At 39.3% G+C, this 25,641-nt stretch overlaps 3 protein-coding genes across 4 annotated transcripts; 2 read left to right on the forward strand and 1 right to left on the reverse strand.

The window, feature by feature from the left end:
- Positions 1 to 1,570: 1,570 nt before the first annotated feature.
- On the reverse strand, positions 1,571 to 6,776 carry capza1b (capping actin protein of muscle Z-line subunit alpha 1b). The gene is made up of 10 exons (XM_042491538.2): positions 6,622 to 6,776; positions 4,928 to 4,991; positions 4,725 to 4,776; positions 4,421 to 4,484; positions 4,123 to 4,329; positions 3,957 to 4,036; positions 3,668 to 3,746; positions 3,492 to 3,563; positions 3,274 to 3,336; positions 1,571 to 3,120 (listed from the first exon to the last, which is right to left on the reverse strand). The coding sequence occupies exons 1-10, from the start codon at positions 6,658 to 6,660 to the stop codon at positions 2,980 to 2,982; spliced, it is 861 nt and encodes a 286-aa protein (XP_042347472.1). The 5' UTR covers positions 6,661 to 6,776; the 3' UTR covers positions 1,571 to 2,979.
- Positions 6,777 to 7,220: 444 nt separating this feature from the next.
- On the forward strand, positions 7,221 to 20,371 carry apeh1 (acylaminoacyl-peptide hydrolase 1). Of its 2 annotated transcripts, XM_042491452.2 has the most exons (23): positions 7,221 to 7,247; positions 7,715 to 7,844; positions 7,925 to 8,051; positions 8,157 to 8,244; positions 8,443 to 8,518; positions 8,841 to 8,932; positions 10,436 to 10,510; positions 10,623 to 10,760; positions 10,876 to 10,967; positions 11,054 to 11,094; positions 13,945 to 14,066; positions 14,296 to 14,356; positions 14,449 to 14,546; positions 14,635 to 14,686; positions 14,871 to 14,959; positions 15,081 to 15,219; positions 16,083 to 16,166; positions 16,918 to 16,998; positions 17,787 to 17,875; positions 18,218 to 18,408; positions 18,688 to 18,790; positions 19,549 to 19,655; positions 19,763 to 20,371. In XM_042491452.2, exons 1-23 carry the CDS (start codon positions 7,236 to 7,238, stop codon positions 19,866 to 19,868), a joined length of 2,193 nt encoding a protein of 730 aa, XP_042347386.1. In that variant the 5' UTR covers positions 7,221 to 7,235; the 3' UTR covers positions 19,869 to 20,371. The 2 variants fall into 2 exon arrangements, with proteins under 2 accessions (XP_042347386.1, XP_087938239.1); XM_088082113.1 differs by lacking the exon at positions 7,221 to 7,247 and having other exon boundaries at positions 7,489 to 7,844.
- Positions 19,787 to 24,789, forward strand: tlr9 (toll-like receptor 9). The gene is made up of 4 exons (XM_042491451.2): positions 19,787 to 19,870; positions 20,838 to 20,891; positions 21,356 to 24,328; positions 24,437 to 24,789. Exons 2-4 carry the CDS (start codon positions 20,889 to 20,891, stop codon positions 24,641 to 24,643), a joined length of 3,183 nt encoding a protein of 1,060 aa, XP_042347385.2. The 5' UTR covers positions 19,787 to 19,870; positions 20,838 to 20,888; the 3' UTR covers positions 24,644 to 24,789.
- The last annotated feature ends 852 nt before the right edge of the window (positions 24,790 to 25,641 follow it).

Below are 25,641 nucleotides of genomic sequence, written 5' to 3' on the forward strand. Positions count from 1 at the left end.
GTGGGATTCTTCATTTAGCACACCTGGTAAGAGTAAATGTGGATGGCTAAGAATGTTTGATGCATCTGAAGTTGGCTTTTCTTGATTTTTCTCTTACCAGAAAATTAAGAGAAAATGTAAGAGAAATTTAAGAGAATGTTGCTGCATGACGCCCAATTGTGAGTATTTTTTACTGCGTTTTCTTTTCTTCAGTCTATTTTGACAGGGAAGCGGTTAACAGCTTCAGCTTCAACATCTATGCTCTCATCAAAGCCACCAGACTCCATTGACAAAGACAGTAATTTTGGCTGAAGATAGTGTTATTGTGTGACATTGGTGAATCTGAGCTAACCCTTTAAAATGCTTAAGTCACACAATGACAAACAGTAACTGTTTGAGGCAGCGGTAGACCAGCAGCTCCTGTGTTCAGCAATGAAGAGTCTGGCTTTGAAGAGAGGAATATAATGGCTTCGCTTTCCTGTTAATCACTGTCTGGCATGAATGAAAATACTATCAATAATGCGTAAATCTAAACTGATATAATTTTTTAGGTGGTTAAAGTCCGTGCTGACCCCTCCACAGCAGTACATAGCTTACCTTCTGTGTCGGGCTCCAGCCTGTTTTTCCATACTCAGGGCATGCCAACTGACATCTTCAGGTTTTCCACACATTATCATGGAAAAAATTTCAAAACTTTTCCACGACTTCTTATGGACCCAAAACATAGATATTTTTTTTTTATTCCCTCACTTGCCTGGCATTTTTCAAACGTGTAAGATTCAAACTCTATTCAAACATAGTTTCAGCACCCCACATGATTTGTTCAAGGGCCGTTAGAAATTTGAACATCCAAAAATAATTTCTGTTAAGTTTCTGACTGTTACATTTTGAAAGAAAACTTGCCTTTCAAAAATGTAATTTAAAAAAAATTACCCAAATTCTTCTATAAAAATTGCCAAATGTTTTTAATTTTTGTTTTGTCAAAATTAAAAATGGAAAAAATAATCACTCAAAAAACATGCCCTTTAAACCTGTTTTCTGAAGAACTAAAAACAAATCTCCAATTTCTTTTAAGTTCTCTATAAAAATTGCAAAAATAGTTTACAATAGAAAAAAAGTAAAGAAAGCAATTTTTAAAAAAAGTAAAATTGTATATATATATATATATATATATATAGTACTTGAGAGGAAAATGATGATGGTGATGGTAAAATTCCATGACTTTTCCAGGTTTTCCATGACTGTGGGAACTCTGCCTCTGCTGTTTGTAATATACAGTCTATAGATAAGAACCTCATACAACCCCACTTTAAAAAAAATCTGAACTATCCCTTTTAAATCAAGAACTTTTTGAAAGTAACTTTTTTTAGCCAATCAATTGAACTCTGCAGATTTATGCACAATTTGTCTTTGGGGGGCAACATCCATCAGCCATTTCTAGTAAATATGTCTAACATGAACACCTGCAACATCTAGTGCTGTTTTAAATAAATGATCCATGCCTTTTAGTGTGTCGCAGTTTTTTCTGTTAAAACTTGGGCAATGCTCTGAATCCCTTTTACTCATCTATGTTAAATAACAGTCTAGCCAAGATGTTCAATCCATTTATTTGTACAACAGAATGGGGCAGTTCAGTCTTGAAGTTTATAACTGATCGGCACACAGTTGTAGAATAGTGTGAGGGTTGAACACAGCACATAGTATAGCTAACAAGTAACTGATCCAGAGACAGCCTACTCAGACATTATGTATCACATACAGTATGATATGGCCTTACAGAAGTCATGTAACGTATGCAGTATATGATCTTGCCTTACACGGCAACTGCTTTGCGTTCACTTGGCATTGACCAATACACAAACAGTTGTTACAGTTAAAGAGTGCAATATTCTAAGACTCCAACAAAAACCAGCGTATTAAAATAGAAATTTGCATACATGGGTGGGAGGATGAAGTTCTTTACCATAGGAAAGAGATTTTGGCAAATAAATCTTGGTTAATATGAGTATGTTTTCCTTTCACAAAGGAAAAGCTGTACAGCAATGGAGGTGGTGTTGCCAGTAAGTAACAGAACAGAGAATGCATTACAGATGCAACAGCGTACAAGTTCCTTTATCTTAATTCAGACATCATTGCTTGCGTGGGTGGAGACACATACATCGGTGGAGCACAACAGAAGACAAGTAAACAATCCCTCAGCCCTGACAGACGCAAACATACAGGTGTACAGTGCAGGAACAGAGCTATGCCGAGGATCATGCCACTCCTACATGTGAATAGTTGGAAATACAGTCATGTCATTAGCAATGTTTAAGTCAGTTGTCAGTTCAGGATTACTGTGAGATGGTACCAGTTAAAACATCTGTTCATTTTTCTGTAAATGTACAGGTTTTACTGATGCGTCTTATTCCCCGTCCACCAAACATGACAACCACAATGGAACGAAAACTTTTGCAAAATTCATATCCTCCTGTCCGAAATCAAACCCTGATATGTGATGGTGTGCTTAATTTCTTTCATCAGCTGCCTTGTCTGGTCCTGATTCTTCTCCCTGTGTGCTGAGATCTCCACTGTGACAAAATCACAGTTCTGCATCAGTTTAACTAAAGAAAAATATTGTAACTTCTGACATCTGAATCTCTGGAGGTCTCTGATTCCTTAGATGACCGAAGGAAGATTTAGTTCATTAATGTAGCAGTCCTGAGCACAGCCCTGCACACTGACCCAACAGAACTCTTTCACAACACACAACCAGAAGTAACCACTTCCTCCAAACCATGATTATCTCCATAACCACAACTTCCATACAGCAGATGGATATCTGTGCCTAATAGTCTGCAAATCTTCAGTTATTGTTTTTTTTTAATTTTTTTTTTTATTTCTTATTAATGCCTTGCCCCATACTGATATAGTTTTGCTTTGGTTAGTCCTTGCGCATATATAGGCGGGTTGTGGGCCCAGTGGAGAGTGCATCTGCCTGGTTAAGTCCCTGACCTTCCTCTAGGCATTCTGCATCTCCTTGCCAATTTTGTAACTTAGGATCTTATTCCAGTCGATCTTAGTGCGTGTGACAGGCAGCTGGCGACGCAGGGCCTTAAAGGTGGTGTCAGACATGGTCTGGTAGTTCTCACTGATTGCAGTCTGGGGGCAAAAATTGGGAGGGCAAGTGAAATTTTTTTTCACATTTTCTCATTTCAAAACGTATATGTATCTTTATGCGCATTTTGATTAAAGAAACACCTGTATATTTAAACATTAGTGTATCAAACATGTAGTTAATAAATGGTATCTTACCTGGTAGTCATTTTCTGCATTCTCAATGATTTCAACAAATTCCTTGGCTGTCTGGGTTTCATTCTGTTTCAACACACATTTAATCATCCCTTTTATTTTAGTTACAGAGATAGACAATCTCATCTTTATATATGTGGAACTGACAAAGCCATTCTTCTACTTTAAGCAAAATATGGTGCTAAAAGTCTGAGTGCTTATAGATAATATTTTTTACTTACAGTCACTGGTATTGACTCCTCTACCTCCTTATGGCTAACCAGCTGCACATTCCCATCTTCATAATAGTGCACCTGGCAATAGAGAAGAAGTTCATTAGCAAGCTGCAGTTTTAGAAGAATATTCCTTTCTGATTTATTTATCATTTATGCAGATGGATGCACTGAATTGAATTCACCTGGATTTTCAACACTCCTACCACCTGAGCAGTGGACTGACCAATGGTAAGCTTCCACTCTGACCTGCAGCGACCATTCCTGTTAGAGAAAGGAGGGGAGGCCTTATATTACTAACAGAAAGCGGCACGAAGCTCAATAGAAGTGAGAGACTCATTATTTCACCACAAATAAAAAAAACATATAAAACTGTTCAATTAAAACCTTTTTGATAAAACTATATTATAAAAATTTGCAATATATCCTATCAGATATGCGTTTAAAGAGCTGTTTTCAGGGAAGTCACTATACCAGAAGTTTTTGGGTTGAAACTGATGTCCTTCAATGCAGGCTATGATAGTTTGCTGACCATCAACCGTTTTTCCATATACCTGCAACACACAGATAGTATAGGTATGAGTTTAATGTCATCGATATTACTTGGATGACTATTTTGAGCATTTTTTGTGGGCCTTACCGTGCAGACTCCAGTAGGGTAGTGCTCTTTGACGTAGGCACTAAGGGAAGTATCACAGGCATCTCTCCAGCTTCTCAGGGCCGTCTCTCCTTCATATGGCTGCACATCACTCACCTCTTTTCTTAGATGGTCGAAGCGGAACGCCAAACGGTTGCGAGGGTCCAGGAAACGTCCCTGACCCAAGTCACCATGCTCTGTGATCAGGACCTATCAATAAAGGTGAGTGAAAGATTGAAAAGTCTAGCTTGGCCACTTGTTCTTCTGGTATAAATAAGAAAGACGTAAGGATGAAACATACCGGTTCTTCATAGCCTTCAATTTTGGCAGGAGTAAACTGATCCATGTTGTACTGGGCAAAGGAGCTGGACAAATAGATTGGCACAAGAGTACAGTAGGCATTCATAACATGACACAAAAATGCTTAAAATATTTGTCCACTGGCCATTTGAAAACACTGATTATGCTTAACATTCCATGCTGCCTAATGGAGAACAATCCACAGTTATATATCCCCCATACAGTCTGGAGGCTTAGGCATTTTGAACAGTGTAAATTATGAGTAACTGAATTTCTGACATTTGTCGTAGTTAAGTCTTACTTACTGTGATGCCCCCTCCCTGAGGAGGCTGTCATTGTTGAGAAGAAGCCGCACATCTAGCAGGACACAAAGAAATCAATGTTTGTGCATTACTCTTATAAGACAAACCAATAAAAAATAGTATCAGAGACAAATTATATTCACATATATCATACTAAAGAAAACATTATTAAAATGCACATCTTGTCACAAACAGCTACTTCTTACCATTGAAGACCTCATTGAACTCTCCCGGGGGTGCATGAGTCACAAAGTTGGCCGCTATGCGGACCTATGGAAGTAAATAAAATGCTACAAATTAATCCATCTGCCACGATAACATGATTTGCTCTGCATTAGGAGGCTACAATGCAAAAAAACCCCCCAAAAAAACATGAATAAATATTTTAAGGTTTTCACTCTACAATAAAAAGTCTTCCATCAAAAATGTAACAATTTACAGTAAAACTTTATTTGTTAAGTCCACCTACAGATAGTTTGAAGAGGGTTTTTTTTAAAATATTTATATTCAACAATTCAGCTATTTTTCTTTGAATATGTTTATCCATTGAGTATACAGTATGTGACAATTCGCTACATATTCTGAGAAAAACTGAGTTGAACTGTTGTACTATCTACTTTACCTATGCTGCATGGGTTGAGTGAATAGTTCAATTTCAACTGATTTTTTTGAGTATGTTCATGAATTGTCACATGCACTCTATAATTTTACACCTCCAGAGTAAATAAAAAAAACATGTTGAATCTCAACAAATAAGCTGTTGAAATGTTACAAATACTCCATAAACTATCTACAGACAGCCTATCAAAATAACGTGCTGTCAAAATTGATACGTACTTCGTCAGTTTGAGCCTTTTGCATAAATTATACTGAGATGTATTTTCAGTATTTCAGTGCCAGTGAGCCCTTAGCTTATGATGAAGCCATCTTAACCTCTTGATGAACATATCTTCTGCTTTAAATAAAAAGGCTACAGCATCTCGATTAAACAAAAAAGTCAGTTACAAAAATATCAGCAAGCATGTTTTAAGAAATAAAAGAGTAGTTGTTGTTTTAGATGTAGTAATGTAAGGGCAATGAAGGAGTTAATATCAGGACAGTTTAATGACTGGACACTGCAGTAGACACGACTTGTCTAGACTATGTGTCATGTCGCTATAAAACCATGCCATCATCTTGCCCTCAATTTTCCAGTTGATCGTCAACCTTTGGTGATAAGGAGTATGTCGCCACCGTTGTTTCAAGCTTTAAATCCACCCTGTTGATTTCGAGATTACTGTCGGAAAATCTGACTCTCATTGCAGAAAAACTGCAAAGTTTTGTGATTCATAATAATCTGAGCCTCCGACTAGTGTGTCCAGCTGCCACCGGTAGGGTGTCACTATCAGGGTCCATCTAAACTGTAGGCACCCATGTCCTGATCTCAAGCCATGTGAGGCTAACAAGTATTTGAGCTGCAACTGAATCTGTTTGACCCAGAAATCCAAAGTAACGTTAGCCGCTGATGTTAGCTAACAGGAGGGCTTCGTAGCCCCCACTGTAGTTATTGGAGGCTGGCACTGACATTGCAACGCGACTTTTGGAAAGAATGTGTCCATACGTATATTTTCATTAATCTAGGTAACGTTACAAGCATTTAAAAGTTTCCAGTGCAAGTGTCCATTGGTTAAACCCTTTTATCAACCTTTGATTTCGCCGCTAGCCAACTATAAGCTGTAACTAGCATTGGCTAGTTAGCTAATGGTAGCTTAAAAACACTAGTTTATCATCTCGATACGTGACCAAAAACTGGCATTCTGTTTACAATATGTAACCGTTTATTCATGCTAACATTTAAATTGGGTAGCTCTCCACAAATAAAGAAAACGACGTTGAGTAAAGAATAAAACAGTCTCCAAACCTTCTCTTCATCTGACAGCGGCTCCTCAAAGTCAGCCATCTTGGCTCTTTGTGACCCCACCTACCCCAGCTGACTGACAGAAGCAGTGCGGTAGTTGGCATTCACACGTAAGAATTGACTGAGCCTCAAAATATTTTTTAAAATGTGTCTCGTAAAATAAATGTATTTACTATGCTTCGACAGGGAATGCTACATACTTATATGAATAACTTTGCATTAGCGCCATGAAAAATAGTCCAAATATTACAACACAAGAGGGCGTTAAAAGCTCGGTTATGTTTTCTATCTGCAGCTTCCTGTTGTGTGTTGTAGCGGTGATACAGCCTCCAAAATAAAAGCATGGACTACTTCTTTTTGGTGGACAAGATTCCTGTTTACCTGGCATGTGATGTAGATTACTGTGTGCGATTGAATTATTAATATTAAGTATACCTCACTCCGGAATCCCGGTATTTTGGTTCATTCAGGAAGTGCCTATCGGTTACTTTATTTTATTTTTTAAGTTGCAACAGGAAGCTGCAGCGGTTGTATCGTTTATTTTCAGTCACCGTTGCGCTCGAGCTGTACACTCCATTGTGCTCAACTGCAGACCAGCGACACACACTGTCCCTATCATGGAGTCGCAGGTATGAATTGGATTTAACTACTTGTTCTTTGCATCTGAACTGATAATTACGTCGCAAAAATAAATAACAAGTAGGTGCTAATGTGTAGCTGGCGTTAATTACGCTGTCATTGATTTTGGTAATTGCTCAATTAACGTTAGCCAGTTTTCAAGTCAAGCTAGCAGACTGCCTTTGGTTCGGTTGTTTTGCCTTCAGCTGCTACAGGAAGTTCCTGGTCATGTTAAATCCGCCAAACATTGCTAAAAACAAACTAGCCCGTGCACTTGGTTGCTTTATTCATCACGTAGCAATCGCTTTATTGGTTTGCACAGCGAATTTGGTTAATGTATTCAAACTGACTACGAACAACAAACTTATGTATGACTGGCTATCTTCCTAGCTAGGATATGAATAGAGCATTGTTGTTCGCTGCGGGACAGTTTGTATCACTGAGACGTAGCGTGAGTTATTCTGCTGCGTGTTGTCAGGTGATGACCAATCCTGAGGAAATTGCCAGGCTCTACAGAGAACTGAGCCTCTTCCCTTCGTTAAGCAGAGCCGATGTGGGACCTGTTATCACTTCTCAGTATGGAGGCAAATACAGCAACATCTATACAGGTGGGCTCAGCCTCTGTCATACCAAGATTATCAGACCTCTATGTTTATTGATATTGATGGCATTTTGTGTACCAATGTAGAATGGAGCCAGCGTGATCTGGACAGGAACGAGAGTGTCAAGTTTTGCAGACAGTACATTGTGTTCCACGATGACAAGTCGGTGGTATACTCTGGAGCCTCAGGAAACTGCACTGAGATCAAAGGAGAGTATGTATACACTTTTTAATCTTATCTGGAGTGGTGTTGAAGATGTTCTTATAGACCACCTAAATTACCAACTGAATTGTGTCTTTTTAATGTTTGTCCTCTTAGGGTACTATGTAAGGATTCCCCCTCAGGTGAAATGAAGGCTGTCATCAGAGAGTGCACCATCAAAGGAGAGGACAAACAGTTTCTGGAGGTTTGTCACTGTCTTTGTGGCTCTGACCCAGAACTTTCTTATCCACCCTACTTTACTTATTTAATACCCCTTTTATGGTGCCTTTCTGTGTCCCTGCTTTGCCACATTTTCCACCTGTAGCCTGTGTTAATACCTCATGTGACACTGCATTTTGAACTTTGACTTCTCTCCTCTCCTGACCCCTTTGTGACCCCTAAGATCTGGAGTAAAAACATCAAGATGAAGAGCATCAGTCTAACAGCCTTAAAGAAGCATGGCAAAGTCTATGAAGATGGTGAGTCATCTGTGCTCAAAGGGATACTTTGCCAATTTTTAACCAGATCTGTGTCACAACAGTGTGGGAGTGTGTGTAGATGAAGGGTGTCAAGTCATATAGTCAGCAGTTTGTTTGTTTTTTCACATCATCCAGTGGACTTTTGCTGTCGGCACGGGCAGGGAGTTCCGGGCACTCCCCACACTGTGATAACACAGACCGGTTTAAAAAAACAGCAAAGTATCCCTTTAAAACTACATGTTTTTGTCAACCAATTCCTTTAAAACTTTTCTTTTACATGTGCCAGTCCAGGTCTTAATCATACTGTGTTTTGCATCCCTAGACCAGTTTGGCTGCTTGGTTTGGTCCCACTCTGAGACCCACCTCTTGTATGTGGCAGAAAGGAAGAGGCCAAAGACAGAATCCTATTTCCAGGTCTGTCAGCAAAGCTATATTTGGGAATAAATCAGTAACTAATCACATAGGGCTGCACTGCTCCCTGTAGGCTAGAAATTTTAAACATGCTAATTCTTTGCTAGATGTCATATTGCTGGGATTGTATTCAACACTGCACAGAGCATAAAAAAAATGTAAGTCAAGGCAGTTTTATGTATATAGCCCAATATCATAAATTTGCATTAAGGGATTTAACAATCTGAACGGCATAGAATACCATCTGTCCTAAGGCCTTTGATTCACGCAAGAACCCCCACCCCGAAAAAAAAGTAGCTACATGGTGCAGTAATTGCCTTGTCGTTCGATAAGAAAGCTTCAATGGGATATTTCAGGATAGTGTATGACCTACAGTTTGTAAAAGCAGGCAGAGCTGCCACAGAAGCTGAGCAATGTACTGCTGTGGATATGGGGCAGCAACAAAGTGTATTTTAGCCACCTAAAAAATGCCAACTAAAACAATAAAAATCAGTGTAAGTGAATGGGATTATAGCTATTTTTACATCCTTTGGTGTTGTGTACCATTACATTGTTGATTGTGAAAGTCTCTTTGCATTGTACATGCATCAATAGAGTATTAAAACAAAAATTAAAAAATATATTGACAAAAACAATAATTTTGGCTTGCTGAACAAAGGATCTGATGGTTTACTGCAGTCTCAATTAGTTATTTTGTTTCTTGTGTAACTTTGGTGAAATTTAAACTAACCCTTTTAAACACCAAAGTCACACAATAACACAGAGTAACTAACTGATTGAGATAGACCAGCAACTCCTGTGTTCAACTGTGTGAAATTATTATTTTTCTCAGCTGAGTCTGGCTTTTAAGATCGCAATATAACGGCTGCAGTTCACCATTGGAAATGCTGACAGTAAGGTAAAGTGGTGACAATGTAATCAATGTAATTTACACCTAAACTGATACTGACCTTGTTTTGGTGGCTAAAATACATTAGATTGCTGTCCCATCCAAGGAAGTATATTGCTTTGCTTCTTTATGAGTACTCCTGCCTGCTTCTCTAAACTTTGTTTCTAAATACTAAATGCAACCCCACTTTAAAAAATCCAGACTATCTCTTTTAATATATGCTGGATGATGCAAAATGATCTAATTGGTGAGCTAAAGACTTCAGCCGACTTCAAACACTTTACACTCCAAACAGACTCACCAAACCAGATCAGAAATACCTCAGATGTTGTTTTATACCATTTATAGGGAGCTTATCGCTCAATCATAAAAACGTTGCTATCAGGGGCATTTTGCAAATGGTTTCATGAGGAATGCACCCCAGGTATTTTCCATTCTCTTTCAAAAACAAAACAACTTGACAACATGTGATTTGGGTGTGGCCATAAGAGTGGCAAAGCAGGTTTTCTGTCCTGTGTGAGTCAGCATTGACAATTCCATAGATTGAATAAGCGTAATTAAAAGGTAAGGCTAGTGGGCAAAAACTCATCATTCTGTGTGTCATAATATGTTTGTAGACGGAGCCATCAGAATTGTCTTCTCTTGGGGACGAGGACGAGACCATCCGAGGGGAGAAAAAGGAGGCTGTGAAAGTGAATGCAATTAATAATTTGAAACACAAAATATTTTCAAGATTATTTCAACATTATTAGATTACATTCCACTCTCTTAAATTGTAGTCTTTTTGCTTTTTTATTCCTGCAGGGGGAGCAGTTTGTCTTCCATGAGGACTGGGGAGAAGCGCTGGTCAGTAAGAGCTGCCCAGTGCTTTGTGTTTTGGACATTGAGGGTGACAATGTCTCTGTGCTGGAAGGAGTGCCTGAAAATATCTCACCTGGACAGGTTGGTACAGCAGTTAGTGCAATGTTTTTTTGTGTACTTTTAGCACGCCCATATCTTCTTACTCCTGTTGTTGCTCTGTCTTTGTCTTTCTGTTACTTTGTCTTTGTCTCTGCAGGCATTTTGGGCTCCAGGTGACACAGGTGTGGTGTTTGTAGGCTGGTGGCATGAGCCTTTCAGACTTGGCCTCAAGTATTGCCCTAACAGGAGGTGATTACTGGCCTATGACAAATTTCCCTATTGAGGCTTATAGTATTACTTCTGCAAGTTATTCACATTTCCCTTTTCTCCATCAGGTCATCTTTGTTCTATGTGGACCTCACTGGTGGAAAATGTGGTAAGTAAATGCTTGTCTTCTATTACTTATATAACTACACCATCAAAGAACTTGACAAAGAGCTGAAGACGTCAACCTGGGCCCTGTTTCAGAAAGCAGGCTCAACAACCTCTGAGCCTGATCCCATACTCTGAGTTGATTGAGCCTGAGCAGAGAAACTCTTGAGTTTCCAGTTTCAAAACAGATGATCAGGATAAGATCATTCAACTCTGAGTCTGTTCAGTTTGAGAGAGGTGTGTTCACGGTGAGCACAGAAAGCTGTCATCAGTGGAGCGCAGACAACATAATCCACACTGGCAGGAGGCAGAGTTAAAAGCAGAGCCACTTATTTTACCCCATCTGAATTAGAGATTTTAATGATTACATATGTAGAGCATGAAAATATCTTTAAAAAAACCCAAAAAACTAACTAATATGGCAGCTGCAGTTTAACAATGTAAAATAGCATGGGAAAAGATTGCAGGGCGCGTGAATGCACAAGCTTTAGACACTGTGAAGTTTATAACGTCCACTCATTCAATCACTTTAACAAAATGATGGCAAGTTGGTGACATGTGTGTCTCGTTTCCCAGTAAGAACCAAGACACGACTTTCTAGTTGAAAACTGGCTGCTATTATGTATGAATATTCAGTACAGGCTACCTTTATTCAGAATGAATAAAGACCTCTTTTCACCAGGTCTTTTCACAAAGGCAAAATTCCACCACATGCAATGTTTCTTAATATGTGATGAAAAGAGCTCTACATGCTGTCAGCTGCCAACAAGAAACTTTAAGACATCGTGGAGGGGGATGCTGTCCCTGTCAAATTAAAAAAATAATTCTTCTCACTGTAGTCTCATTCACATACGCATACACAGGAGTGAGTATGAACTATGACAAAGGCATCTCTGTTACTGTAAAGAGACGATGGTGTAGAGGATCAGAAACTGCGCCTGTAACTGGGAGTGTGGAGTTTAAAACTGGTGGAAAACGTGTTATTTTAAAGCTCTGAATTGAAAATTGTCCTTGAAGTTTTCCATCATGATTAAAGGCTTTTATTTGCACATTTCAGAAGATGCCAATGTCACTTTTGCAAAGCCAGTTAAATTATGGCCTCAATGTGAACGTTTAATACATGTCTTCAAAAAGGCCTAGTGAAAAAACAAATCTCCGGGATTCTGAACATCATTTCACTAGTGACTATAGACATTTTATGAATTTACTTTTAGTGGAAAAATGTCAACTGTGTTGAGTCTAATTTATAGATAAATAAACTTTTTTTTAACAATGTTCATACATTGTAATGTAATTTGCTATATTGTCTTATAATAGTGTTGATTCATGATAATGTAATGTGTAATATTTGATATATGTGGGCGAGGATTGCTCAGATAAATGACAGACTGTGAAATGATACATAGATCCTCCTGCAGAAACAATCGGACATCCAAACGGGTCTAATCCTCCTCTCCCGATGCAACAGCCTTAAATTAATTTGTGCCTCAATTTAATACCAAAATATTTTATATTTAATTCCTCTCAAATTGTCCACTTTGCTTCTCAGTCGGCAGGTGATCAGTCTCAGGTTAAGAGACTGTTGCCATAGTAACTGACTCAGGGTGACGCTGAGCTGGCTTTGTGAAACAGAAAACTCAAAGTTTCCCTCATTTCAGGCGCAACATACTCAAAATTTTCACTAATCCCGCTCTCTGAAATAGGGCCCTGGTCTCCAAATTCCCCAGATCTCATCTGATCAAGCATCCACGAGACATGGCAGCACCCCAGAGCCAAGTCCGATCCGCAGTCGGGCCTCCTTTAATAGCACCTGGTTCTGTCCTGTCGAGACATGGACACAGGACCACTGGGGGTGTCATGTGGTGTGTGGAACAAGAATGTCACTGACAGATCCGTTGAGTCTTGTGGGTTGGGACTTGGGGAACTGGCATGTCCCATTGATGCTCCATCGGACTGGAATCTGGGGATTTTGGAGGACATGCCGACATCTTGAGATCTTTGTCACATTCTTTAGGACAGATGTTTTGTGGCGTGGTCGTCCATTGTCCTGATGGAGGGCCACTGCCACCTGGGGCTGCGATTGCCATACGGGGGCGTTCTTTGCCTGCAAGTTTGTTTGGGTGGGTGGTGCTTGTCATTTAGCGTCAATGTGAATGCCAGGACCCAAGAAGAACAAAACATCGCTGTGTAACAGATTATCAATGTTATTCACCTTATCTGTCAGTGGTTTTCATGTTGCCCTATTGGTGAAGACACCGATTTTGAAATTTTGGTCCAATGCTATAATTACAAGTTGACCAATGGCACATATTGAAATAGATGTTAACTGTTATTGTTCATATTGTTTTGTTGTTATTTATCCCCAGTCTTGTGTTAGGGAAACAAAGAACAAAGTCATGAAAAAAATAATCAAACTGTTTTAAAGTCATTCAGCTCCTCATTATACTACCATTGACTGAACACAACACCCGTTCACATTAATGAAACAACACTCCAAACATTTTTTTTTACATATAGCATCATCAGAGATCAGGGGTGCGTCCCCTGACGTGCCAGTAGTGAGTTTACTGCGCCCTTTCGTCCTGAAGACGTCTCAGGGAAGCTATTGTTTCATCTCCACGTTTGTCCCCATGATGACAGGACAACATTGGTCATCAAGCTCTGCTTTTTAGCCTGCACAAGTTGATGTGACATAATGTAAAATATTTGCCACTGCCATTGGTAAATGTCATCTTATTTGCAGATAGGCGTCAGCAAAGCAGATATTGGCCAGTATTGATGTTTGGCTGATGAATCAATGCTTCCCTAGTGTAGACCCATGTTTATGTGCTATGTTGTTTGTTGTGCCTCTTAGAGCAGCTGACATCAGGCGACAGTGCAGTGTGCTCCCCCAGGCTGAGCCCAGACCAGTGTCGGATTGTCTACCTGGAATTTTCTGTCTTTGGACCACACATGCAGAGCGGCAGGCTCTGTATGGTAAGACAGAATTGAGCCTCTTTTCCACACTGGAGCCATTTACTTGGCCTTTTTTATGAAGTGCACATCACTCGTTGAAACGAATAAGTTGGAATTGATTATTCTTTCCACAATTCACCATCTTGTTTATTTCTTTCACACAGATTTGTTCAAGTAGAAATGTATTTATCAATGAGATTCATTTGTTTTCATAGGCTTTTCTCTGTGCTTCCCTTTTTAAAATTTCTAGTATGACTGGTATACTAAGAAGACCTCCGTGGTGGTGGATGTGGTGAAGAGACCTCGAGAGGGTAAGGAATACTTGTCGATCACATGATTGCAATTTTTTTCATCATATATCAAACTTATTTATGCTTGTGTGTGTGTTGGTGTGGCTTTACAGATGGCTTTACAGGTATCTACACCTCTCAGCTGTCCCCTCAGTGCTGGTCAGCTGATAGTCAGCGTATTATTTTTGCTTGTCCTCAGCGCAGCCGCAAGGTATTTTTCTGATGAAAAGAATTTTAGAAAGAGAATATTGTATTTATTCTTTAGTTACAAAAAATAAGAAATATTGTCGCTCTTGCAGGATTTGTTGATGGTGGATACGAGCACAGGAAGCGTCACCTCTCTGACTTCAAGTGAGTGAGAAGACATATTTATTAGTCTAGGCATTACTCAGTTCAGGTCTAGACAGTCTTGTTTACCGATGTTTGGTGTTGACAGGCTCTAATAGGTGATTTGCATACAGAATCAGTGTTCTGGGACTGCTTGGACATGTTTATTTCAACCTGTTACTAATGATGTTCTGTTTTTTGTTTGTAGAGTCTGATGTTGGTAGCTGGTGTCTGCTGAACATAGAGAGAGATATGATGGTGGTCAGTTGCTCCTCTCCAAACTACCCTCCAAGTCTGGTAGGATAAGTGCTCTTTATTTAAGTAGTTACATTTTGATATATAGTATATACTAAATATGATGTAGCATGAAGTGATCTTATGTCTGTGTCACCAATTGCAATATAATTTCTCTGTCCAGAGGGTGGGTTTTCTCCCAGCCAGGGATTCTCAGGAAAAAGTGGTCTGGGTTACTTTGGAAGAATCACAGATAGCGCCAGATATCGATTGGCAGATCTTGACTTTCACCCCTCCCCCGGAGCAAGACAATAGTCAATACCGTAAGAATGGCAATTTTTTGTTTTAGTAGCATTTAGACAATGACTTTGGCAGAGGGACTTAAAAGTCAGTCTTTTCCTGTTTACATCATGATAAAATGCATTTAGTTTTGTCCGATCTGCATATTGTTTTACATACATAAAGGGTGCAGAATATAAAACACCTCTACATACTCTGCAACCAGAGTTAAAGTGACACCATTCTAACAGAGTCAACAAGTGACAATTATGAGGTCTCAAAGATGAAATTTACTGCAGAGTCATCAAATTGGATTACATGACTTAACATACAATACAATTTTATTGTGTATGTTGTATTGTATTATTTTATTGTCTTACTCCAAGCTTAGTAATCCTACACTTCCTGTTTTAATTCTAAAAGCCTAACCAGGAACAAGGATCGCAAATTAGCCTTGGCTACAAACCTCTATGCATTGCATCTATTTTGTATTTTACATATGAAGCCATGTTTTATGCATTTTTTCTTGTCAAATAAACAAGTAAATAAAAAATCTGGTTTCAAAGGCGACATTACAGTAGAGTGTAATTTTCTGAATCTCCCAGACTGTTTTAGCTGTTCTATTATTTACCTTTACCTGCATAGTCATTATATCCACATTACTGATAACCAAACTCCCATTGTGTAAATATTTAAGAAGGCAGCAACAGTCAACCGTACAATATTATCAGTTTTGATTTTAAGATATTTTGTAAAAAATATTGTAATATTTGATTTTTGCTATTTGCACAGCCCCAATTGTGTCCCCAAGTTTATTGAAGATTGAAAAGATTTTGCTGCCTGTGGGGTGCATGAAGAACAACATATGCTCATCTCAACAGGGCTAACTAAATTTTCTTTATTCCAGCCGGCCTTGATTTTGAAGCTTTGCTGATCAAACCAAAGGAGGTTAAAGACGGAGTGAAGCTGCCTCTTATTGTCACTCCTCATGGTTGGTTACTCTCATTATCATTATTATTCTGTTGCTGTTATTTATTTTCCAGTATTAACAAAGCTAACAGTTGGTGTTATGTAATTATTTATTGTTGTACAGTATAAACTTAATGTAGTATCCCAAAAAGCACAAGTATTATTCGAAATACACCATATTAATACACTTTACTCTTACATTCAGCGTGCTATTAATCCCAGCAGAATTTTAAAATATTTTCAGCATGGATTAATAGCACTTGATTGAATCTGTGCAGGTGTTGTGGTAAGCACTGTCGCCTCACAGCAAGAGGGCCCTTCAGTGCAGAGTTTGCATGTTCTCCCTGTGGGTTCTCTCTTCCACAGTCCAAAGACATGCGGGTCAGGTTAATTGGTGACTCTAAATTGCCCATAGGTGTGAATGTGAGCATGACTGATTGTCTGTCTAGACCTGTCCAGGGTGTACCCCGCCTCTCACCCAGTGACAGCTTGGATAGGCTCCCCCCCGCGGCCCTTGCGAGGACAAGTGGTAACTGACAATGAATGAATGAATGAATCTATGCATATGTGTTTGGATTAGTTTCTGTTCAGTCAAGAGCTACTGCTTCAGACTAGATTGGCAATGCCGGTGGTTGCTATGACAACAGCGCCCTTAGTGGCAAACTGTTTAAACATACACTAAAATCAAGATTGGTCTTTAAAAACAAGTCCTGAGATGTGTCACATGTTTTGATTCTACATGCATAATTACATAACTTGTTTCTTTCTCGTAGGGGGTCCTCACTCTGTCTTTGTAGCTGACTGGGCTCTGTCCTCGTCTGTGCTGTGCAGGATGGGCTTTGCTGTATTACTGGGTATGCTCATATGTTAATGTGAAGTGCTGTACTGTGGGACACCTGCTTCAAGGTTAATCGTCAGTTGATAGGATATGCTGTATGTGTGTGTAAATAAAAGGAGATGACCAAGGTTCACATGCTGTCTCAGAAGACAAAAGTATATACTATACATTGCGCTAGCCACTTCAAGACTTTATGATTTTCCCTATCTTGCGAACATTTAGTGCTCTCATGTGCATCACAGGTATAACCAATAATGACCAATAATGGTACATTTTCCCCAAGAGAAATTGCTTTCAGTACAAAATTATTCTAGCTGATGGACTGTTGATGACTTAGACTAAGCCTGCTTGAAACCTTTAGCCAAGTTGTCATGTACTTTGAGGCCATATTTGTGTCTTTATGGTCTATAATGTGTCCGATTACATCTATGCCATTTAACTGCGGAATATAATTGAATAAAGAAATGCACATTTTTCATTGCCAACAGTTTACAGTGTATAGGTGCTTTAGTTTTGTTTAATTAGGGAAGTTGTATGTACTCAGTATATCAAGTCTGTTGAACCATGTTCAAGGTGGTAAGCATGACTGGCTCCCTTTTCTTTCTATTTAAAAAAAATCAATTAATGGTACTTGTATGCATTTATTAATTTATGTATTTATTTCTTTTTTCATATTTTTTACCTTTTGGTCTCAAAGTCACTTTGACAATTTTTAGGATAGTGTGTAAGAATGTATCATAATGTCTAACATTGATATATAGATGTTAACATGTTTTTTGTTTTTTTTATTTTTCCTTTTCTTAGTGAACTATCGTGGCTCTCTTGGATACGGCCAGGACAATATCCTCTCATTACCTGGCAATGCTGGCACCCAGGATGTCAAAGATGTTCAAGTAAGATTAAAACACTGAAAGAGAAACAAATGCTGTTTAAATAATGATTATTAAGTTTTTCAAGTAAAGAAATGTATTAATCTACAAAGATATGTTTCCCCTGCTGGTAAAAATGACCTCTGGTGTGGCTTTATGAAATCTTTGTTTATACTGTTGATTTAATTGCTTTCTTTATTTAGCTGAGGTTAGTTGCCACCGCGTCAGTTTTAGTCATAGCTTGTAAAAGCAGTATTCTTATTCATTTTTTTCCTTTGTTCTTTTCACTCTTTCAACTTTTTATTTCCTTACTTCTCCACCACAAAATGTTATCTTACAGTTTTGCCATGTTTTTCTTCTTACCAGTTTGCTGTTGAAAGTGTTCTTGAAGGCGATGAGTTCGACACACAGAAGGTTGCAGTCGTCGGGGGCTCTCATGGGGGTTTCCTGGCCTGTCACCTGATTGGCCAGTACCCAGGGTTCTACAAGGCCTGTGCAGCTCGCAACCCTGTCACTAATTTAGCCTCTATGATTGGCAGCACAGACATCCCAGACTGGTACATCTTGGCATGCATATTCCCACACTCTTGCTCACACTTGTTTACTCATTTTTTCATTTGTGTCAGTTGTGCACAACCAATCCTTGTTGTTTTGTATCATTTCACCCCTGACATTCTACTCTGACAGCTGTGAGTGGGATAAAGGGCATGTGTTTGCCTTACTGTCAGGAAAGGAAGCGTTCAATAATGCACACAAACACTGCAGGAACAGAAGACCTCAAAGCCATTGAGGTTTTTTTTTTTCTTCGTGTTGATGTTTGACTGTGGTTTTTGCAGGTGCATGTTTGAGGCTGGCTACAACTACAGTACAGACTGTCTGCCTGACCCTGCTGTTTGGGAACAGATGCTACAAAAGTCCCCAATTAAACACATCCCACAGGTATGACCATTTCTGTCTATGTCCCTTGAATGTATGCATGTGACTTTAGCCACTCTTAAAGTGCACTGGGGGGGTTATTCCACCTCGCAGTGCTGGGTATAAGGTACAATTGCAGAATGAGTGGACATGAGTGAGACATGAGTGGAGTTGTGTCGCCCTTACGGAGGCAGCAGAGGGTGTAACAGTACCGGAACAAGCTCTGTATAAACAGGACAGCTGGCAGGATGGGATCATGGGTGGCTCGGGTATGACATTTTGACATATGACGTTTGATGTTATGCCTGCGACTCACCACCGGGAGAATTTAAGAAGTAATTAAGCAGCTAACTCAAAGAAGATGAAAAGCAGCCAAAAATGTCTGCAGAATTGAGAAAACAGTGGGGTCTGGGAGCTCCTCACCCTCCGAGCAGAGGACAAGATCAGCTGCCATATAATGGAGACGGTAAATGATTGTTATTGCCATGTCGTGCCATTGTTATTGTTTATGAAGCACTGCCGACGTGTATGTTATATGTCACATTCAAGGCTGCCATTGTTATGTTATATTTTGCGGCCTTCACGCCTCTTTTGATTCCGATGCTAGCATGCTGTCTAAAATCACAGACTGGAGCTGAATGATGTTGCTGTTGTTTCGGTCTTTGTAATTGTAAAAAGGAAGAATTGACTTTGTAGTAGCCCTATAGCATGATATTTGTGTAAAAAGGGCTAATGTTGGTGTCATTTCACAATTTAGTAACTTAGGATGATCTCTCTTTTAGGTACAGACACCGGTATTGCTTACTTTAGGGGAAGATGACAAGCGTGTGCCCAGCAAGCAAGGAATTGAATATTACAGGGCTCTGAAAGCAAAGCAGGTCCCAGTCCGGTAAGCAGCTTGTCTGAGTAATGTGTTTCTTGGTTATGCCACATATATAGTATACACCACAGCGCTTATATTGTTCATTCACTAATGCTCTGATGTGTGCTGTTTAGGTTGCTGTGGTACCCAGGGAACAATCACTCTCTCTCCAAGGTGGACGCTGAGTCTGATGGCTTTATGAACATCGCTCTGTGGATAGTTCAACACTTGTATCAGTGATGGTAAATATCATTTAAATGCATGGTGGTGTGCCAATGCTGTTGCAGGACACCACTGTGTGTAAGGGATGTTCTGCTCCTGTTTTCAGGACAGTGTGAGGTCCAATCCAAAGCCAAAGCATTGAAACAGCTCTCCAACCAGAGCACACTCTGTATAACTCCTTTACTTGTAATCCATCTGCCGCTATTGCCATAACTACTTCCAAAAAGTTAAAGGGGGGGTTGGGGGGGTGACATTTTAACACAGCGGTTGAATGAAAGCAGTTTTGATTAATCAGAAACACATTTTATCGATACAGGTTTTCTTTGGTCATATCTAGATAAACACAGAAAATAAAGGGCTTTTTTGGAGTGTTAGTTGTGTTTGAGGTTATATACAGGAAAATTATTTCATAATCAGTCTTTTCTGTGATAGCCGTTACAGTTTGGTTTAAAAAAAAAAAAAATCTTTATAATTTCAGTTTTCATAATACAGTGCACTTAATAAAGTGATTGTGAAATATATTACCAGTGTGCAATGAATATTTGAATATGTTAGCGTTTGTTCAGGTTATCTTTGAAAGCAGGTAAGGAAGTGGTTTATTACTTCCTTATTCCATTTCTTTAGCATTGTTGTAAATTTATGACGTCATCCAATTCTTGACCTATGGAAAAAACCCTCTCCTCCTGCTGTCCTTACTTTGTCTCTACAGCCAGAAAAAGGAAATGTTGAGTAATTTTGACTTTTCAGATTCTCTTAAATAGTTATTAGGACAGTGCTGTTTGTGAAATCTTTGTTTTTAAAATAATATATTTAAGGTGATATCTTATTGCCGCCCTTCATGATTTTGACTTGGCTCACATGATTTGCATCGTGCTGGCATGTCATGACCACATGCTTTCACTTCTGCATGCATGCATCGAGTTTCTCGTGACTTCAGTGACTTTCAGACACTGTTTTTAATCTTCCATCTCTCCACCTGGACTAAAGATTGCTTCGTCTGGTTCCTGAGTGAATTTTAGGATACATTCGATACCCATCATGGTAAGTAGGATAACATTTTATTCACCTATCAGAAATGCATTACATTTCCCTGAAGAAAATGATGTCCATGCTCTGTTGTTACATTATACCAAGGGTGTCCAAACTTTTTGAATGAGGGACAGATTAGATAATGTGAAGATATCGGGGGGCATCTACTTCTCGCATCATATGGGTTATTTAGAAAAGAAATTAGATTTAGATGAGACAAATACAGCTCTTTCATTTTTCAATTACAAAACTTTAACTTTTAACTGCTTGTAACCATTATCTTCTATACTCTCTGTTTACGATAAAACAATTCTGCATAGGTTTATTTGGTGCATGTCTACAAACTATGATAGCCCTTCCATCATGAGAAGAATTGAAAAATACTAAGAGCTTGATAAACCAATAATGTGTGTGTGTGTGGTGAGCCACATGTAGTATAGTTTGAATGACAAGTGTTTGGTGATTTTTGTTTTCAGGCCACGTTGAAACATACCCTCATCCTGTGCCAGCTTCTTCCATTAGTGATGACCATAAATACCATCTTATTCCCGTGTGACACTGATGAGAATACCACCATAGTGGACTGCTCCAACAGACCACTCAAGCATGTCCCCTCCATCAACTATAAAACTGTAATATCACTTGATTTAAGTCAGACTAAGATCCAGCAAGTGGGGCAGCATGCTTTCTCCGGTGTCCCAAACCTTGGCACTCTGAAAATAATGGGGAACTGTCAACCGGGTCGCCTGAGAGATTTGGAGGACCGCTTATGCAAAATGGAGATCCATGATGAGGCATTCAAGAGTCTATCAAAGCTGAATTCTTTGTATCTATCAGGAAACAGTCTCACCTCTATTCCCCAGTTACCTGAAAATCTGACGCTTCTTGACCTACAGAATAATTGCATCTTTGAAATTAACCAGCCTTTAAACACTCCACATCTCAAAGACCTCTACCTCACCAAGAACTGCTTTTATGCAAACCCATGTGGGCAGTCCTTTTACATCAACGAGAGCGTTTTCAGAGGGCTCTCTGAACTCAAAAACCTTACCTTAGGGTATAATAATTTCACAGCTATCCCTAAAGGGCTACCACCCTCACTGGAAAGTTTGGATTTAAGAGAGAATACAATCACAGAGGTCTTAGAAGGAGCATTTGCCAACTTGACTCTCCTGAAGTATTTGAATGTGGAGTGGAATTGCCAGCGTTGTGACCATGCAGCCAGGCCCTGCTTTCCTTGCCCACAAAATCTCTCTCTACACCTGTATCCAAACTCATTCTATGCTGAGAACAGCTCCCTCAGCTTCCTAAGCTTGAGAGGAAACTCTTTGAAAACATTTCCTGAGGGTCTTTTCCGACCTTTGAAGAATTTAAAGGGTTTGGACCTCTCTGACAACCTTCTGGCATATGCAATACAAAATGGCACCTTCTTTGCAGAGCTGGAGGGCCTCACTTGGATTAGCCTTATCTATAACTATGAACCACTGAGGACATTTCAGGAGTTTAACCTCTCCCAACATATTGGCAATATGACTAATCTCCGATCTCTACTTCTAAGTGGTAACTTTTTCCACAGGCTTTCAAGTGACAGCCTTGATGTTTTGTCCAAACTTCAAAATCTAAGGACATTAGAATTAAGAATGAATTTTATCAATACTGTAAATATGACATCTGTGAAACCATTAAAGTTTCTCATAGATATTGACCTCTCCCAAAACATGCTAAATTTTCTTCCCTGGGGCTTGAATGTGTCAACTAAGATTGTGGTACAGGAAAGCTGTCAAAACCAGAACTTGTACACACATTATTTTCCTGACCCATCGCTTATGCTAATAGATCGAAAAGCTACACCTGGAAGTGACATCTGGGAATCCAACCAATCAAACCTACTAGAAATGGTGGAGGATCATTTGTCAAAATTTAAATCACTATGGGACTTTAAAAATGATTTCTGCCATGATAAACTGACATACGACTTGTCTCAAAATGACATTATGTCTCTTAACAAAGAGGTGTTTTTAGGCATGGAAAATGCTGTTTGTTTAGACCTTTCCTTTAATTACATGAACCAGGCATTTAAATGTGGTCTGTTCAATAGCATGAAACAATTAGTTTTTCTTAATTTGTCATACAATAGACTTGATTTTTACTATAGAGATGCTTTCAGTGAGCTAAATTCTACTCTGAAAGTACTGGACGTCAGTAACAATGACTTTTACTTCAACATGAAGGGCATGGGTCATCGTTTTGAGTTCATTCAAAATCTGAAAAACTTGGAAGTTCTGAGTTTGGCAAACAATGGCATTGGGATGCGAATAGACCAAAGGTTGGTCAGCAGCTCTCTGAAGTACCTCTACTTCTCTGGAAATCATCTCAACATTATGTGGGAGTCTGATAACAATAAGTACACTCACTTCTTCCAAAGCCTAACAAACCTTACCCACCTTGATATCTCTAACAACAATCTGAAGTCAATCACACCAGAAGTGCTGTGCAACCTCCCAAGAAGCATTGAGACCCTTAGCATCAGCGACAATCTGCTGAATTACTTCCCATGGCTAAACATCTCGGTGCTCAGCAATTTATGTTACCTGAACCTCAGTCAAAACTACCTATATTACTTGCCTAATCACGTCATAGAATTTGGAGCAGATTTTTCTCTCTTGGACCTCAGTCATAATCGCTTTAGTTTTATTCCTGAGGATTTCTTCAGTAAGGCAAAATCCTTACAGTACCTCTATCTCAGCCACAACCAGATCAAAGAGTTGAACCATCAGTTTCTTCCTGCTCCCTTCAAAAATGGTAGTGCCCTTCAGATACTCACCCTGCATGCAAACCCCTTCAAATGTGACTGTGATACATCTTGGTTTGCAGACTTTTTGCGTAAGACTTCGGTGCGGATTCCTTATCTCACTACACGTGTATACTGTGATTACCCAGAGTCCCAACAGGGCGTGAGTATACTGTCCATGGACCAGCGTTCATGCCAGGACATATATGGTAGCTTGGCCTTCCTCGTCTGTTCATTTTTAGCTGTGATGTTCACTGTTCTGCCCCTTCTGAAGCATCTCTACGGCTGGGATCTGTGGTATTGCCTACAGGTACTTTGGGCAGGACATAAGGGCTACTCCCAGCTGGTGGGTAGTGATTCACCTTATCACTATGATGCTTTTGTGGTGTTTGACACCAGAAACCAGGCTGTGAGGGACTGGGTCTACAATGAGTTAACTGTCAATCTGGAAAACTCAGGTCACCGGAGGTTTTGCCTATGTTTGGAGGAGAGAGACTGGGTTCCTGGGCTTTCATGTATTGAAAATCTACATAATGCTGTGCACAGCAGTGTGAAGACAGTGTTTGTGCTGTCTAGTGGTGCCACTGGTGGAGAAACAGTGAACGGTGTGATCCGCCAGGCTTTCTTCATGGTTCAGCAGCGACTTTTGGACGAGAAGGTTAGTAAACATGTTTATTTTCATGTGCATTTTGTGGGTGTGAATCATATTGCCTCTGAGTTGTTGTGATTTCATAACACAAAATTATCTCTGTCTTTACCCATAAAGGTGGATGCAGCTATATTGGTTCTTTTGGATGAGATGTTTCCGAAACTGAAGTACCTAGAGCTGAGGAAGAGGTTGTGCAAAAAGTCTGTGTTGTCTTGGCCGAGGAACCCAAGGGCTCAACCTCTTTTCTGGAACCAAATGAGAATGGCATTGTCATCAGATAACCTCAAATTCTATGACCACAACATGAGTGAAAGTTTTATATGACTTCCCTTCAGAAAGCACTTTTGTGAAAAAGTCCTTGTTGTTAAGGATCTTATTGCAATTACCTTATGGCTTACCTTAAAATGTAACTAAAATTTTTAGATTGAAATGTAACCATTCTTTTATGTAAAGTAAATATTTCACTTTTTTCAAGATTCTGATTTGGGGTTTTTTATCTAAGAGAGAAGGATCATGTTGCTACTTTTTGGGTGCAAAGTTAATCGAGACTCTATGCACATAGACTTTTTTGGCTTATGTAAATTAACTTTCACAAGTATTACAAAGGAATAACAAAGTTGTATAAAAACACCCCCACACCCAGGATGAAAATTTCACTTCTCTTTGGTTAGATTGTTGGGAGGAAATGAAATTGAAACTGAAACTAATTGCATCTGCTTACATCCATTCAAAGTAAGGCGAGTCACCTGCATTTTCTAAAACCCCCCCCAAAAAAAACATAGTTGAAAACCTCTTGTGTAGCCGCATTAGTTTGAAATGCAAGAAAGGTTACCGTAACTCTGCAGTCTGCTGACCAGAATAGGAGATTCAAAGGGAAGCAATAGATGTGCATGCAAAAATACTTAAAGTAACAAAACAGTTTCGTACAACTAGATGTGATGCCTGAGCAGTGTCTGAAGCACTGCACACCTGTTTTAACCTGGGATCCTTATTCTATTATTTGGTCTTGTGGCTTGGGAATTCCATTTCACAAACAGCATGTCCTTTTTGAGAGTGAAACCTCTGACCAAAAATAGATGTTCAGACATATCTTCAAAAGAGTTATTTTGAGTGAACTGAACATCTTCAGTCCCCGAGCAACCTGTGCTCAACTTTTTGTTCCTTGGGGCCACTTTTTCAGAATGACAGGGTATCAGGAGTCTGTTAATGACTGATAATGAATAATGTCAGTATGAATTGCTTGTTTCCAGCTTTGGATGTTATCTGTTGTCACTCATTTTTGCCAAGAAGCATATCCAGCCACAGCAGCTGGCACAGGTCAG

The sequence above is a fragment of the Plectropomus leopardus genome, chromosome 9 (assembly GCF_026936395.1).
Source record: "Plectropomus leopardus strain MGB_pleo_1.0 chromosome 9, ASM2693639v1, whole genome shotgun sequence".
In the NCBI taxonomy this organism is placed as follows: Eukaryota; Metazoa; Chordata; class Actinopteri; order Perciformes; family Serranidae; genus Plectropomus; species Plectropomus leopardus.